Source organism: Diadema antillarum, unplaced genomic scaffold (genome assembly GCF_040938485.1).
Source record: "Diadema antillarum isolate AM-2024a unplaced genomic scaffold, OU_Dant_1.0 scf00000122, whole genome shotgun sequence".
NCBI lineage: Eukaryota > Metazoa > Echinodermata > Echinoidea > Diadematoida > Diadematidae > Diadema > Diadema antillarum.
This window is the reverse complement of record NW_027271011.1, coordinates 1,783,119-1,799,851: the sequence shown is the minus strand read 5'-3', so window position 1 is coordinate 1,799,851 and position 16,733 is coordinate 1,783,119. Positions and strand designations below refer to the sequence as shown.

The 16,733-nt window shown below is 39.2% G+C and overlaps 1 protein-coding gene across 1 annotated transcript in view; it reads right to left on the bottom strand.

The window, feature by feature from the left end:
- Nucleotides 1-11,942: 11,942 nt before the first annotated feature.
- The window catches only part of LOC139720136 (uncharacterized), a 48,916-nt gene continuing 44,125 nt past the window's right edge, over nt 11,943-16,733 (bottom strand). The window contains exons 13-15 of the mRNA XM_071631507.1: nt 15,484-15,754; nt 13,159-13,572; nt 11,943-11,969 (exon numbers count right to left, since the gene is read on the bottom strand). Of these exons, the coding sequence (XP_071487608.1) occupies nt 11,943-11,969; nt 13,159-13,572; nt 15,484-15,754 (712 nt within the window). The remainder of the gene's footprint in view (nt 11,970-13,158; nt 13,573-15,483; nt 15,755-16,733) is intronic.

Here is a 16,733-nt window from a genome sequence, read left to right as displayed (position 1 = left end):
CAATAGAAAAATATTGCCTTCCTATTTTTAATAAATTGATTATGCAAAGTTGTGCATGAAATCATATTTTCACCTATAACTCCATAAAAAAGACTGAAGTATTGCTAAATTTTTGTGTCAAAATTCCCCAAGACATATAAACCAATTTTCATTTAAAAATAAAGCACAATCAAAATCAATTTCTTTTGTTTTTTATTGTTTTGTTAATTTCTTATGTATTTTATTGTTTTTTCGACCTTTTGTTTTCTGTTGTTTTTCAAAATTTGTTGCAGGCACTTTTTCAGGCTTATCTACACTAGAATTGATTAAATGAATTTGAGCTGTTTTCCGGTTGACATGCATTTGCATAATATTACGTAACTTCAGAACGGTGTACTCAGACGTCGCAAATTTGGTCTCAAAATATGCAGAAGACTTCAATGAAAAAAGTTGTGAAACGACGCGGCAAAATCTTTGCGCGTTGCAGAATCGTGGCGCGAAACGTGGGGGGGGGGGGTCAATTTGACCCCCCCCCCCAGTTAGAATAGGGTTAAGAGTATGCATATTGACCAAAAATAGTCAGAGGGATGCTAATTTACTCTTACAAGCTATCGCTACTATTTAAGTTGAAAACTGGAACTTTCTGAAAGGTTAAAGATGATCGTAAAATCAGTTCTGGCTACAGGATTTTATAATAATTATAATAGCATACAACATGTACCAAGTTTTCATCGTTTACCTGTCTAGAAAAGGCGGGAATACACCCTTACGCAATTACCCGTACTTTGCCTCATCTTTGCCTCATCGTTTTATTTATTTTTTTATTAACAGTTGATCGTAATATTTACAAATTGTAAAGCAGTCTGCTATTATACAGTAATATAATAGTGTTACATTCGTCACTTGAAATTGGTCGGGTGACGCTCACAAAAATGTTTGAAAATCGCGCGATTATGTGGCATTTTGTTCGTTAGTTGGCGTCTTATCACTCCAAAGCAGTTCAGCTTAACTGTTGGCTTATAGAAGTGATCATCAATCGGTAAGGATTAGTCAGATGAATTCATGAATTCACTTTATGCATCACGGCTAATCGAACTATTCAACATCGTTGAAGTAACCATACTTTTTTATTTTCATAGTTCAAACTATTTCTTAACATTTATATGCAAAACGAAAGTACTCTACACGTTTTTCAAAATGCTCAGATGTAATGAGTCAATTCCACAAAGATTGCATTACGGCAACCTTTACTGACCTAAACAAGTTTTCTATAGAGCTATCAGTTCTATTATAATGGCATTCTGATAACTTCGACTGCGTTTTGAATTCGTACCGAGCACAGCATTCAAAACAACGGGTTCCTCAGGTCCTCTTTAGGTATGGTATACTTGCTAAAAGCATTCTCTTTAGCTTCCATTGACAACAACATGGGAGGAGAATGGAAGCGATCAACTTTCTCGGTAAATGAGGCTTTTCGTATATAGCACACATTGCGTGCCTCTTTCTTTTTTCTGTTTCTGTTGTTTCAAACTACACTGCAGCCGACACACACACAAACACACCAAAGTTTACATTCAGGCAACCGTATTTTGGTATTGGTTAGAATCGAATTATATCTGTCTTGTGATTGGCTAATTATCTGTAGCAAAAACAAAACAAAACAAAACAAAACAAAAACAAAAACAAACAAACACAAAAATGCTGAAAACTGCTTATCGAATATCAGTGGCGTGCCAAAGGAGTAAAATGGAGTCTATACTCTAAAGGGGCCTGAGCTTTTGATTCCAGAAGAATATTTGTCAGAGGCAAAATGATAATCAGGCAGGGAAAGCAATCACATTATAAAGAAGTTCACACAACACGAACAGTCAGGGACAGGCTAGGGACACGGAACAAAGAAAACAAAAGGAGAGGATGGGAGGTCATGGGCAAGGAGGCCAACAGGTGAAGGGAGGGGGATTAAAGCAGGAGGGTGGATAGACAAAAGGCATAGGAGGGTCAGTGATAATCCTGAGTGCCATGGGGGTGCATCCATTTAAGAATGAATTTTCTCACACACCCAAGCTGTCGCCATTTATGTGTGTGCGATGAAGCGTTAACGCCGTCGCTAAGCAGGACTGTTGCATCATGGGGGGGGGGGGGGGGAACGGGTTGTGAGCTTGAACATAACCTGAACTTTAAGGGCGATTTTCTTTTTTTTTTCTTTTATGACTTCTAGGGATGCGGAAAGGGGTTGTTTTATATATTATTGTAAAGATAAAACTATACAATGTATGTAGAATTCAAGTATTTATATGTACATGTGTAGACATGCCTAAAATTTCGTTTACTGCGACATACGCATTTCGACCGAGCGCATCACGACCTGTATGGACTACGCACATGTATTCTTTTATCTTGCGCTCTGCTTTTGTGGGAATTTCTTCAAGCATAGGTGTCAGGTTTTCCTATATACGTTACGTCTGCGGTCATTAATTCCATATTTGTTAGTTTGTCTGCTTTCTTATTCTGTGTTTTATGCATTTTACTTGAACTTAAAGGAGGTCTAGACATTTCGTTTGCTAAATGCACGCGAGTCACGTTGCATTGTATGATGTATTTTGTTTCGTTGACCATTCATGAGAAGCGTTTCTTTGAGCAAACTCTCTTTTCACACCAAAATCACTTATAGAAGGTAGTCATCCACATTGGTTATCAAAATAATAATTCCGTCATTTTCCTTTCGTTCTGAAACAGGAATCAGAATTCTCAACACGTCATCCACATTGGTTATCAAAACAATTCCGTCATTTTCCTTTCGTTCAGAAACAAAAATCTGTTATTCTCAACACGTTATTACAAAAATTACATCTCACAGCGATAATAGGGCCTACTAGAACCAACTCATCGCCGCAAAATGACACATTACGGTTACGAGGACATACACAATGCTTGAACAAATTACTTTGCTTCAAAATGTAGAAACAGATGAAGTGACATAACAAGAGAAAGGGCGCACCGAAAGAGGTACACTGTATCAAGATCAACTAAGATAATCTCTAACAAAAAAGAAGAAGAAGAAGGAAACTATTCCCCCCCCCCCCCACACGCACACACATACACACAAACGAGTAGATACACAAAGGTCATATGTTTACCTTTGGGAGCAGTGATTTAAAAGATGTTTTAGATATCACATGTGATGCATAATAGGTCCGTTGTGCAAAGCATCCTACATATTTTTTTGTAATAAAGCCTAGAATATAAGGAGATATCAGTATTTCTTTTATAGATTGTAAAGAACCTTCGGAATTAGGACCTTTGTTTCATTTTCGGATTAACGAACCTTCGGCATAACGAACCTTATTTCATTTTTTTGATAAATGAACCTTTGGAATAACAAGTTACAAACCTCATATTTTCGGATTAACGAACCTTCGGAATAGCGAACTGTAACCGTTCACATTGTGTACTGTATTTTCGATCATTCGGATTCAATTTTTTTTTTTTCCAGCGGTTGTTTCTATCCCTATAACTCACATTTCAGAGCTATGGGGGTTTTGTTTCATGTACGTGGTGAATTAATACGCCTTTAATGCAAGAGCAAAAACATGGGAAAGTTTGAATGCTTTTCACGTGCACATCGTCACATAAAGAGAATCAGGTGCTGACGGACCATAGAAGTGTCTCAAAATCAATACTGCCATGCAGCTTGCACCAAAATCACAAGAAATACTACATGAAGATTCTGATAGGTATTATCCCGTAACAGGGGCGGATCCAGGAATTCCGTAAAGTGGGGGCGCGTTTACAAAATTAAAGGGGGGCGCACGCACCCCTCCCCCATTTTTTTTTTTTACATTTCTTTTGTTTCAACAACAACAAAAAAAAAAAATAAAGGGGGGGGGGGGGGCGGGCGCCGGTTGCGGTCCTCCCTGGATCCGCTCCTGCGTAACCAAGTAAGTTTGAGAGAGAAAAGTTTGAGCCAAAAACACAGCGTTGACAAGTACTACCACAAATTGCATTTTAAATATGGTATATATAGTGCACAGTACGAGAAAGTATACAGCACGAGATCTCTAGTTTGATTTTCATTTCGCTTCGAATAGTAGACGAGCAGTGACAATCCGTCAAAGTGCAAACTACAGCTAGGGCCTAGCGGCACAGTTTACAGGTCTACCTTCTGTTCACTGCATGGTACACATAAACAAGAACAAAAGCGTTTTCTTCTTTTGCATGTTAGCATGGGGACGATAGTGAATTAAGTTCACCAAGATTCAATGTTTGTAAACAAGAAAGCAGCGCGGAGCAAAGACCTCAGATCGTTGTTATAGCACACGTGCATCTATTGTGGTAACATTTTAATCAACGCACTAACACCATCTGAACATACTCAACGATCATGCCACACAATCACTGTGAAGGGGAAATGTTCAGCAACAACAAGAGCACGAGTATGTAGCCTACCATACTGTACGCGCATTCATTCCGTGAGTGCCAAATACAAGCTAGAAACACACGCAATAAAGAAACATCGCAAGTTCATGAACTGAGGGCCGTGGGAACAGCAACGAAATCGGGGCAACAGCGTCTCGTAAAGAATGTTTGACACTGCCGTATAAAGACCTTTTTTTTTTGTCTTATATCTTAACAAGATAAAGACGTTGTGATTTCGGGTGCTGTTCGTTATTCCGAAGGTTCGTTATTCCGAAGGTTCGTTTATCCGAAACACACAAATTCCCTAAACCATAGAGGTTCGTTAATCCGAAAACGAAAAAAGGTTCGTTAATTCGAACATTTGCGGCGTTATTTCGAAGGTTCGTTAATCCAAAAATGACATAGGGTTCGTCATTCCGAAGGTTCGTTAATCCGAAAATGAAATAGGGTTCGTTATCTCGAAGGTTCGTTGATCCGAAATGATATAGGATCCGAAATGATATAGGGTCCGTAACGAACCTTCGAAGTAAGTCGAGCTTTGTTTCATTTTTGGATTAACGAACCTTCGGAATAACGAACCTTATTTCATTTTCGGATTAACAAACCTTCGGACTAAAGAACCTTACTAACGAACCTTCGGAATAACGAGCTGTAACCGTGATTTCATGTCCGATTTGTTTAATTGGACCTTTTAAAAGCTATGATTGTATCGAATCATTGAGAGCAATGAAATTTAACGGCCTTCTGTCCGCCGTATCAAAAGTGTGATGATAAAGGGGATGTGCGCATTGTCATTCGAAATACATAACTACATGTAACTCTACATTTAAGTAATTAGTCTGATTACTATAGCAACTGATTTTGGGATTGATAGTCACTACTGACAGTTTTTATTCTCGTAAACGGCACCTGTCAATCTCACAGGCCTCAAGTCGAAGCACTCACACGTCATGAATTGACCATAACGTAAAAACGACAGAACTCTACACACAAAGAGTTCTGTGATAAAAACACGCTGGGCACACAAGATGAGTATGTTGGAACCACATGGCGCACTCACTGCTGGCAGGGCAAGCACGTGCTTTGCTCATCGAACTGATCGTTTTTATAGCGATCATAATATCGCTGCACAGCAGAGATTCGTATTCCAATGCACAGTAGGCCTACTCTCTCTCTCTCTCTCTCTAAAAAAAAAAAAAAAATGAAAACATTCACACTTGAAGGGGTGGATACATTTAAAACGGAGTCAATTTAGAGTGAAATTGCAGTGAATTTTGACTGAAAATGTTCATTTTCACTCGGAGTGACCTCCGGGATCACTCGAAGATTTTGGAGTGCTATTGATGTAGCGCGATTCCGCTGCTTAAATGCATTCAGTTTTGCTCATAATCATTAATTTCATCCTTCTTTTTTTTTTTTTTTTTTCTTGGAAAGCAAGCACTCCTTAAAGAGGGAAAACCCCGATTGGACAAATTGCGACGTAAACATGCATTGATATAGTTATGTGATACGTATAAACAATTTATCATGAAAGGAGAGAAGGGTACCTACAGTACATGTATCCAAGATAAACATTATGCATGCACGTGTAGTACCACTTCTCGGGGAAGTTAAACGCAGCTTTGTTGATTACATAATGCCACTCTGGTGGTTTCGCCATACCCTTCTCTCTCTCCTACGTTTTCTTTGTTTTCTCCCTCTCTTTGTCTTTTTCTTTTTTCCCTACAAATCGTGTACTTCAAGAATAGACAGACGGTGTTAAACTTCAACTCAAGTGGCTTCTTAAGATCTGCGCCTCTTTCATCCATCTTAGGGACCGTGACACTATTGTGAATGACACAATTAAAAGCATCACACAATGACTTTCACGCCTCGTTAGACCTTTAAGACTCAGATCTTTTGTGTGTGTGTGTGTGTGTGTGTGTGTGTGTGTGTGTGGACGTGGACGCCATTGGGAAATATCAAGCTCGAGACAATAAGTGGCCACTTAAATATAATGACCGACCGATGTTGAAGGTAGATTAAATCAGTAACTAAGTCAGATATTGGGGAACCAGTAAATAAATAGGCAGCGATCGACACTTCGACGGTTTGCCAATCTAATGTGCAGCGATCGACGTCGAAAGTGTCAATCAAATACGTTATTTACGGTCGACGTCGAAGGTTGATAAAATCAGTAAGCAGCGATCGATGTCGAAGGTTGATAATCGGATGGGTGCTGTTCGTAATATTCCGAAGGTTCGTAATTCCGAAGGGTCGTTAAATTCGAAACACACAAATTCCCTAAACCTACAGGTTCGTTAATTCGAACGTTTGTGGCGTTATTCCGAAGGTTCGTTATTCCGAAGATTCATGAATCCGAAAATGAAATTAACGGAACAATATACCTTCTGAATAACGAATCTTCGGACTAGAGAGCCTTCGGAATAACGAACATCGGAATAATAGACCGATGTGTAAGGTTGATGGAATTATTAAATAGCGACCAATGTCCAAAGTTGATTAGGTAATACCATCCGACGTCAGTGATCGAGAAAACTATAAACTAGCGGCTGATGTCGAAGGTTGATAAAATAAGGACAATTAAATCAAATAGGTATAGCGTCCATAATGTCGAGATCAAATAAAATTGAGCAGCAACGAAGTGTCGAAGGTTTATGCAATCAACTTGGTATCGCACGACGTCGAATGTTAAGCAAAATTATCTGATTTATCCGACATTTGTTTTAGCATTGTAAAGAGGCTAAAGTTACCGTTATTCATTTCTGATCGTAAAAGCAATCATCCAACATTTACTAGTATTTTGACACCTTACGGAGCCGAATGTTACCGTTTATCATTTTCAAATGTTAAAGCAAACAACCGACATTCATTTTAGCATCTTACGGAGCTGAATGTTATCCTTTTTCATTTCCAAACGTGAAAGCAAACATCCGCTATTTATTTTAGCATCTAACTGAGCCGATTGATACCGTTAATCATTTACAAATGTAAAAGCAACAATCTGTTATTTATTTTAGCATCGTTCGGAGCAGAACATTACCGTTATTCATTTCCAAATTTAAAAGCAAACATCCGACAATCATTTTAGCATCGTACGGAGCCGAATGTTACTGTTTTTCATTTTGAACGTCAAGGCAGACATCAGACATTTACTTTACCATCAAACGCAGTTGAATGTTACTGTTCTTCATTTCGAAATGTAATAGCAAATATCCGACATTTATTTTATCATATGGAGCAGACTGTTACTGCTATTCACTTCCAAACGTAAAAAGCAATCATCTGCCATTTTTTGGGCATCTTCCGGAGCCAAATGTTATTGCTATTTACTTTCGAAAGTAAAAGCAAACACCCGACATCTGTTTAATCATCATACGGAGTTGAATATTAGTGTTATTAATTTCCGAACATCAAAGGGATCATTCGACATTTATTTCAGCATCTTCCGGAGCTGAATGTTATTGTTATTTACTTTTGAACGTAAAAGCAAACATCCGGCATTTATTTTTATCATCGTACAGAGTTGAATATTATTGTTATTCATTTCCGAACGTCAAAGCAAAGATCCGACATTTATTTTAGCATTTTCCGGAGATGAATGTTATTGCTATTTACTTCCGAAAGTAAAAGCAAACATTCGACATTTATTTAATCATCGTACGGAGTATTATTGTTATTCATTTCCAAACCTCAAAGGGATCATTCGACATTTGCTTTAGCATATTCGGGAGCTGAATGTTATGGTTATTATTTAACTTTCGAACGTAGAAGCAAACATCCGGCAAAGTACTGATACTTTTCAAAAGATTTTCGCGGATCGATTTCAGCTAATTTCCTTCATGTAGCCGATGGTTGACGGGAGAGTTTGATTTTCATATCATTAATTCCGCGCTGGAGCGCTCGGGCAAATGCGGGTGTTTAGACGAGCGTGAAAGTGCGGGCGACTTCCCTCGTCTGTACGCGTCCAAACGCCCGCGTATAAACTAGTACGCCCGGACGAAAGGGCTTCCCGCATTTGCCCTAGGGGTTTGCGTGACGTTTCCCGCGGTCGGCACTGTAATATTCAACTTGGGAAAGTGCAATGAATAAAGAGTGCAGTCTGCAAGCCCAGACTAGTAGAACACCAGCAAGAAGTTCCAAATCTCTTTAGCATTATGAGATAATGCGTAGTCATACCTTGTATCTGAGGCTCTACTAGTCTGGGGTTGCAGACTGTGCTACATGGAGGCTCTACTAGTCTGGGGTTGCAGACTGTGCTACATGTTTCATACTGTTTACTGCTACCGAGGAAAGTCTTACCTCGTACATATCCCATGCTTCCTGCACATTTTGCAGAACTTCTTTCCGTAAGAAGGTGTAGTTGAACTCATTCTTCAACTGTGCGATTGTCCCTTTTGCAGAAGTGCTTTTTCCATCGAAGAAGACATTGTTTGAGTCCTTGAAGAAGAAAAAAATATATCAGTTATGATTTCTTCTGTGGCAGTAATTTGCATTTCAAATTGTTAGCAGCTGCAATGTTAAGAGAAAAAGCCTGTTAAAGACCCTGTGTATAGCTGCCACCTGCCTAACGCGGCCAGCGACCACAAAGATTTCAACCTGTCTATAGCGGCCACAAACCCAATGGAGCCATAGCCGAGCCGATAATTCAGTGTGTTTTTCTGCTTTGTAGCCGTGCAGGCAACGTTCATTGATCGCCACCGCTGCATTCATCCCTCATTCAGTCATGAGAATGCACTAGTATTAAGCTTTCTTCACGACAATACACATTCTCCTATACTGTGCAACAATTTCATATATTAAATGGGTTAGTCAAATACCAGTTAGTGATTGGCTAAACACAATCACGTGATAGAGGTACACTCGTTATGCTCGCCCATGGGCGAACATTCTTGGTAATGTTCTCCCGTGGGAAAACATTTTCACGTAACAAATGACAGAAGGCCTAGGACGCGCGACTGAGCGATCGAGTGCGTTGTGCTGCTGGGGGTGGTTGACATGACGTTGACGTATTTGACTACCTCATATAATATAACAGATGATGACTTTTGTTGTCGGGAACATGTACCAAGCGTTCAACCCTCATGATTTGAAATGCTATTTCGGGAGGCTATAAGTCCCTCGACCTTGTCTCGGGACTTATAACCTCCCTCAACAGCATTTCAAACCCTTCGAGTGGAACATTCGGTACCGTTATGTTCCCTCCCTGCCAGTCATTACCAGTATCTATATAATATACACTGCCATATGCTAATGCATGAAACACACAGCGTGTGCATACATACACTCTGTACGACTCTGTACATGTACATGTAAGGATACAACGATGATACATGTACATGTAAGCAATGCACACAAAGTTGAATTACCTGTCTATAGCGGCCACCTGTCTATAACAGCCACTTTTTCCGTTTCCCTTGGGTGGCCCCTATAGACAGGTTTGACTGTATTTTGATGTACAAGGCATCATCATCTATACATGCATACAGTGTAGCATGTAACAAAGACAGAATTTTGTTTATACACAACTTAAATAATGGGCATAGGGCCTGGAAAGAAAATTTGTCCATTGCTTCTGGGGAGAATCTAATCAGCAAATTCCTTCATGCTTTGGCTGTTGTTGTATTAATGATGATATTGCAATCATAACATATTCTTATTCATTTATTCAGTATTCTTTATCCAGGGTAACCCCATCCATGGTTAAACCCTATCTCGCCCAGGGATTGGGGGGGGGGGGGGGGTCAAATTGACCCCGCCCTCGACATTTCACACAATGATTCTGCAACACGCAAAAATTTTACCGCACCATTTCATGACTTTAGCTTTGCAGTCTCCTGCTTATTTTGAGACCAATTTTGCGACGTCCGGGTACACTGCTCTGAAGTTAAGCAATGTTTTGCATATAATGCACACAGATAGAACAACAATCAAAATATGGTAAAATTAGTGAGTTTGAAAGAGTTTTAGCACTGCTGTCGGTTAGATACTTCTGTAGGCATCTCAGCAATGCTAGTCGTTAGGCAATCTACATGTAATTATAACATCTCATAGATTCACTGATTGAAACACCATAATAACATTTTTTGTGGTGTGGAACTTTGTGTGCATTTCCTGCAACAAGAAACTAGCGCAAAAATAAAAGCACGCAATTATTTTTGCCTGTTACATACATTCCTGTTGAACGTCTCAATCCTGCAAAACTAAATACACACAAAATTTTTTTACACCTAGCCCAGCGCAACAAATCAATTGCCGAAAATATCCAATCTACCCGAGGTAATTCAATATTTAACAAGGTTTCAATCTTGTGGGAATCCATTTCCATTGTAGAACAGGACTTTACTCTTGCATTACTCTTGCACTTGTTTACTAAATTGCCCAGGTCATTTTATAACTGAAATTAAAGAAAAAGTCCCCAGTACCACCTTGGTGAACACCCATACATAGTAATTCAGATAAGACTCCTTTTAATGAGGTTTGACTGCAAAATTATCATCACAGTCATGGGCCAAACAGCTATGCACACGATCGGGGACCCAGCACTCACTAATTCCTATTGCTGAATAAAGATGATGAAAATATTGAATTTAATCTGATGTGCATTTAGGTTCTTTCTTCTCTGAAAAGAGTGAATGAGTACGCTCGACGTAAAAACAAACCTGCAGGAGTAGAATCTCCTTGTCGTATTCCTGGGGCACTGGGATGTACCCGTCCAGACGCTCCTGCCATGTCTCCCGGTCCGCTCGCACCCTCTGAGCCTGCAGGACGCCCTTGATGGCCGATTCGTTGCCACTGACGAGGGTCGGATTGGCGCCTCCACCCCTGATGGAGGCCGGGAGGTACTGCTGGAGATGCTCTAATACCGTTTCAATCCCTTGCGTCGTTCCGGGGTTAGTGGGTACGATTCCCAATGTCACCTGGAATGAGAGAGAACTTGACATTGACTCAACAGTAACACGTTGTCCTTCAGACTGCACAGTATGTATGTTTCTGATGACCATTATGATGACCTGAGACCATAAAGCTCATTATTACTGAAGGCTTGCTCAAAGGCCACAATGTAGAATGAATTCCACAAAAATCTGTACATGGCACTCTTGATTTATTACTTCATGGTGTGGAGTTATGAAAACTCTCTGGGATGCCCCATGGCCTCTCCACCATAAATATATTCAAATCTACTCAATTAAAGGAGCCCTACAAATGATTTCCAGACTTTTATATTTGAACAAGCATAAATTAGTTTACACTATATACTGAGTATAGAGTTTCAAATTCAATATGATTTGGATGAAGAATATTAACAATTTTGAAATTCATAGCAAATTGCAATGAATGAGGATGATGACATGACAGCCTCACCATAAGAATGCATGAGGTACATGGTACAGGGCTCAAAGGAAGCAAAATAAAGATGGTACCATGCATTATAGATTATACACATGCGACATTGTTAAGCAAGTGGTATCATAATAAAACTACACTGCAACATTTTTGAAATATGTGAGCCTCCTATGTCATCATCTTTGTTAAGCGTAATTCGTTCAAGGTTCTTCAAAGTACTGATTTCTCTGCTCAAGGACCACGATAAATTTTACAAATTTGTACATGGAGCTATCAATATCATGCACATGATGTGAAATTTCAACAATTGTCTGGAATGCCCCTTTAAAGGAAGCCAAAACCCAATGAGCAATGTGGATTGAATGAAAGCAGCAACAATGGTAGATCACATCAGTGAAAGTTTGAGGAAAATCTGACAAGTGATGCAAAAGTTATGAATTTTTGAAGTTTTGGTGTAATGACATCATGAATGTGTGGACATCAATATAAAGAAAATACAAAGAGAATTCTACAACAATTCATTGAAATTGACTAACCACTTTCAGAACCCAGGGGGATAATTGCTACCCTTTACAGACATTATGTACTGTAAACGTGGAAATTTTCGCGGTACATTAATTTTCGCGGATTTCGCGCTACGTTCGGCTAGCGCGAATTCAAAAACGCGCGAATATTATATCTTCGCAATTTTCTATGCACATTTTGAACGGCCTGAATTGCGTGCGCTTCGTCGATGATACTGCTACATAGTACAGACATGTTTACGCATATTAGCAGTATCATCGCACGCACCGCACGCACCGAGCCCATGGCCGATTGATGTGCTACATCTCCGCGACTACAGTACTAGTACTACAGTACATGTATCGAGTAAAATACGTGTACAGTGTACATGTACTACGTACATCGTGTAGTTGAGCGCTTGTACTCACACTCGCGCCGCTCGCTACGTCGCTTTCATACGCTGGCATCGCTGGATGAAAACAGCGACTGTGTATTAACCCGCTGCGGAGCGCGAATTTAAGAACCCGCGAATATGTTTTCGAGCCGCTCAGCGCGAAAAATTAATCGCGCGAAAATATTGACGTTTACAGTATGTCAGTAAGTATCAAGTTACTGGAAAGTGCAATTTTCAAGAAAAATGAATTTTTGTGGAATTCCCCTTGTATTTCCTTCATATTGTTGTCCACACATGACGTCATATTGTAGTCTCCTCATCCAACGGTTCCAACACCCAAATTTTAACAATTCATAACTTTTGCATCTAATGTCTGATTTTCTTCAAACTCTCACCAATGTGTTCTACTAATGTTGGTGCTTTCACTCAATCCACATTGCTCTTTGGGTTTTGGTTTCCTTCAATAAAAAAGGAGCAATCCTGTCCATACATAGCTTGGCCCTAATCACACTCCTTACCAGTTCAGACTTTTGTGACATACAGTCACTCTTCTCATGCCCTTGAGCAATGGGAAGGTCACGCGACAGATCCTGTAAGAAAGTCATGTGCCTGCTCATGATGTTGGCCACGACGTCCACAAGGCGCAACCGCTGCCTGTCTAGGACGTCAGGGGCGGGCAGAAACGTGAAGGCGTCCAGAGTCTCGGCCGCATGAGCAGCAGTGGCCACTGTAGAGGTCATCATCCTGTATTGCACGCGGTCCTTGGCAGCGTAACACATGGTTTGTTGCACGAAGAACTTGTTACCCGGCGTCCCTCCCAGGTGTGGTGATTCGGTCTCTTCCAGCACGCGATTGAAGTGCAAGCCAAACGTTGGAGCAGAAGTAACAACTCGCTTCTGGTCACCTTTGGTTCTAGCATTAGGTATCGCGTCCTGCGTACAGGAATATTTTGCTAAATGTCCATAAATGGTACAAAGGAATTCTACATATCTTTTTTTCTGTTATTACTTTTGTCACAATAGAACTGAGGGAACACAAAATATGTATGACTTTTGAGTCATTGGGAGTGTACTGGACAAAATAATTTAATGGTTCTGACACAGTTGACAATCATTTTAATCATGATACTGTAATACCAACACTTACGGTACTGGCAAGCAAATTCAATTATGTAAAATCTATATTTTCATCACAATCAGGTTTTTTAAAAATTATTATTTGTTTTGTTTTTAATTGTAAGATATTCAAAGAAATGCGGATCTATAATTATTGTATTCGGTTGTTTGGAGATATTCCAGGATACTGTATCAGTGTCCACAGTGTGTAACATTGTAGTAATCTACAGTGTACAATTGTACTTGCAATAGTTTAATTACAAATGTGACCATGCATCACAAAACCATAAAAAGTGCATGTCCAGATTTCACACAAAGACTTACAATACTTTGTAGGTGAAATGGATCAACCTCGTCAATTTTTAGTTTTCTTTCATATTTTCTGCAAAAAACATAATCAACTGTGTAAGCACAAGTTGCATTTCTCTCTTCTTAGTACCCAGTTAATCACTTTTTCAAAATGAATGTTTTTTTTTTGTTTCACAAGTTTCAAGTCTATTTTTCTCCTCATTTAACAACAAAAATAATTCAGGCAGGTAAGAAAAAAAAAAACATTTGTACAGAGCAATACATCATTTTTAAGCATAGAGTCTGCTTTTGTAGTGTTTGCCCTGAACTGAAAATGAATGTCAGCTGAGGTTTTGGTGATTTTGTGATGCTGGGTCATAAACAATTGAGAACATACAAATGTGTATGGCATACATTACGGGAGTCATGTTTTTTTGAAATCGCAACTTTCAGACAATTCCGTGAGAAGCTGTATTTGCGATTGTGATGTAAAGTACGTAACAGAGAAATGCACCTGTGCACACAGCATTCATGTCAGGATCAAAATTCCAATTTTTGCATGCTTTTTGAACAACTTTACGAATAGCTCCCGACTCGACACATTTTTGGAAAACAGAAAATGAATAATAATGAATAATGAATAACATTTATATAGCGCTTAATACTGATGTTTCTATTTTAAAGCGCATCATATCCGGGAAAAAAAAACAAGGCAAGGGCCATAATGTGTCTCGCCCATTCGCGTACAAGAAATTGAATGGGAATGGGATATAACAGATTAAAAAAAAGAAAAAAAAAACAGATAAAAAAAAGATATAAAAGGGTAAAAATTAATGGCAAAAAAGAAATGTGCCATAAAAACTTAACATTGGGCGTTGACCCCTGCCCATTACCTTTGACCTTGTGGTGACCATCCATTCCCCAAGGGACATTACCATACAAGTTTGGTCACAAACGGACCTATGGATCAAAAGTTATGACCCATAATAGAAACGCACCATAAAAACTTAACATTGGGCTCTAAAAGTTCTTGACCCATGCTTGTGACCACTGACCTTGTGGTGACCATCCACTCCCCAAAGGACATCTACCATCCAAGATTGGTCACAAATGGAGTTATGGATCAAAAGTTATGACCCATAATAGAAATGCGCCACAAAAACTTAACATTGAGCCCTAAAGTTCTTTGACCTCTGCCTGTGAGCTTTGACCTTGAGATGACCTTCATATATGATGAAATGTGAAACTTTGTATGACCCCTCTTCCTTCAAAGTTTGATTGCAATTGAAGCCCAGAGTAAAGAGTTATTGAAGTTTTTGTGGTGTTTCGGACAGACGACGGACAGACAGACGCCGCAGGCAATCCCTTAGTCTCCCCTCACCTCCAGTGGGCTCGACAAAAAAACCTCACGAAATATACAGTGTGTGTAAAGTACATCACCTCGAACGTCTTTTTCCATTCCTTTAGTTTCTCGTCATGGTTTTCTGTAAGCGAGTCCACGTAACCGGTTGCGGCAGCTATGCTCAAGCAGATGCCGCTGTAATTCAGCATACGGAACACCTTGGTCGATGCGCCTTGCCGCCACAGCTCAAAGCCCATACACGTCTGCACAAACTTGAAAATGCGAGGACGATTCGTGAACAGACCAATGGCCACCATCTGCCCCAGTCGGCGATTAAGATAGGCCTGAGCCTCTTTATCAGTCATATCCCTTGGTAGAGAAATGATTACAAAGGATTTAATAATGATAATAATAATAATAATTATAATATCAATAATAATAATAACAATACTACTACTAATAATAATAATAATGATAACAATAATAATAATGTAATAACAATAATAATAATAATAATAATAATAATAATAATAATAATAATAATAATGATAACAATAATAATAATAATGTAATAATAATAATAATAGTAGTAATAATAATAATAATAATAATAATAATAATAATAATAATAATAATAATAATAATAATAATAATACTAATAATAATAGACATTTATAGAACACCTTTTCCACTGGATACAAAGCGCTATGACATGTCATCCCTGGTCACCACAGGAGATAGAATATATACAAAATACAGTACCAGGCAGCGACAGTCCACGTCCAGTGCACATAGGGACATCAAAATAAATAGTCTTCCAAGTTTTGTTTGAAATGATCAAGTGTTGGTGATGATCTGAGAGGAGGAGGGAGTTTATTCCACAGCCTAGGAGCAGAAGAAGAGAAAGCTGCATTGCCAGCTAGTTTGTTTTTTTTTGTGTGTGGTTGAGTAAAGGTAACGGATGATGAAAGACGAGTGTGCCTAGGGTGAGAGTGTTGTACCAGGCACTTAAAGGTCACCCAAATATGTGACTGTGCATCACAATCATATGCAACATAAAATCATAGGCCCAGTTTGTCAGGACTCAAAATAAAGTGAAAAGGGGGGGGGGGGGGGGGGGTGTGCTTCATCAACGTTTGTCAGCGCATACAAGTTGTCAGCACTGACAATCACCATGGTAACAACTTCTTTTACGAGACTTAGAAGAAAATGACAATCTGCCGTCCAGTACCAAAAGATAGCGTTACATTATCAAGATCATGACTGGCAACAAAATCTGCAATGATAAACTTTAAATCCCCATAATTCTGTCAAAATCCACATTATTTTCTCCACATTTGCAAGAATT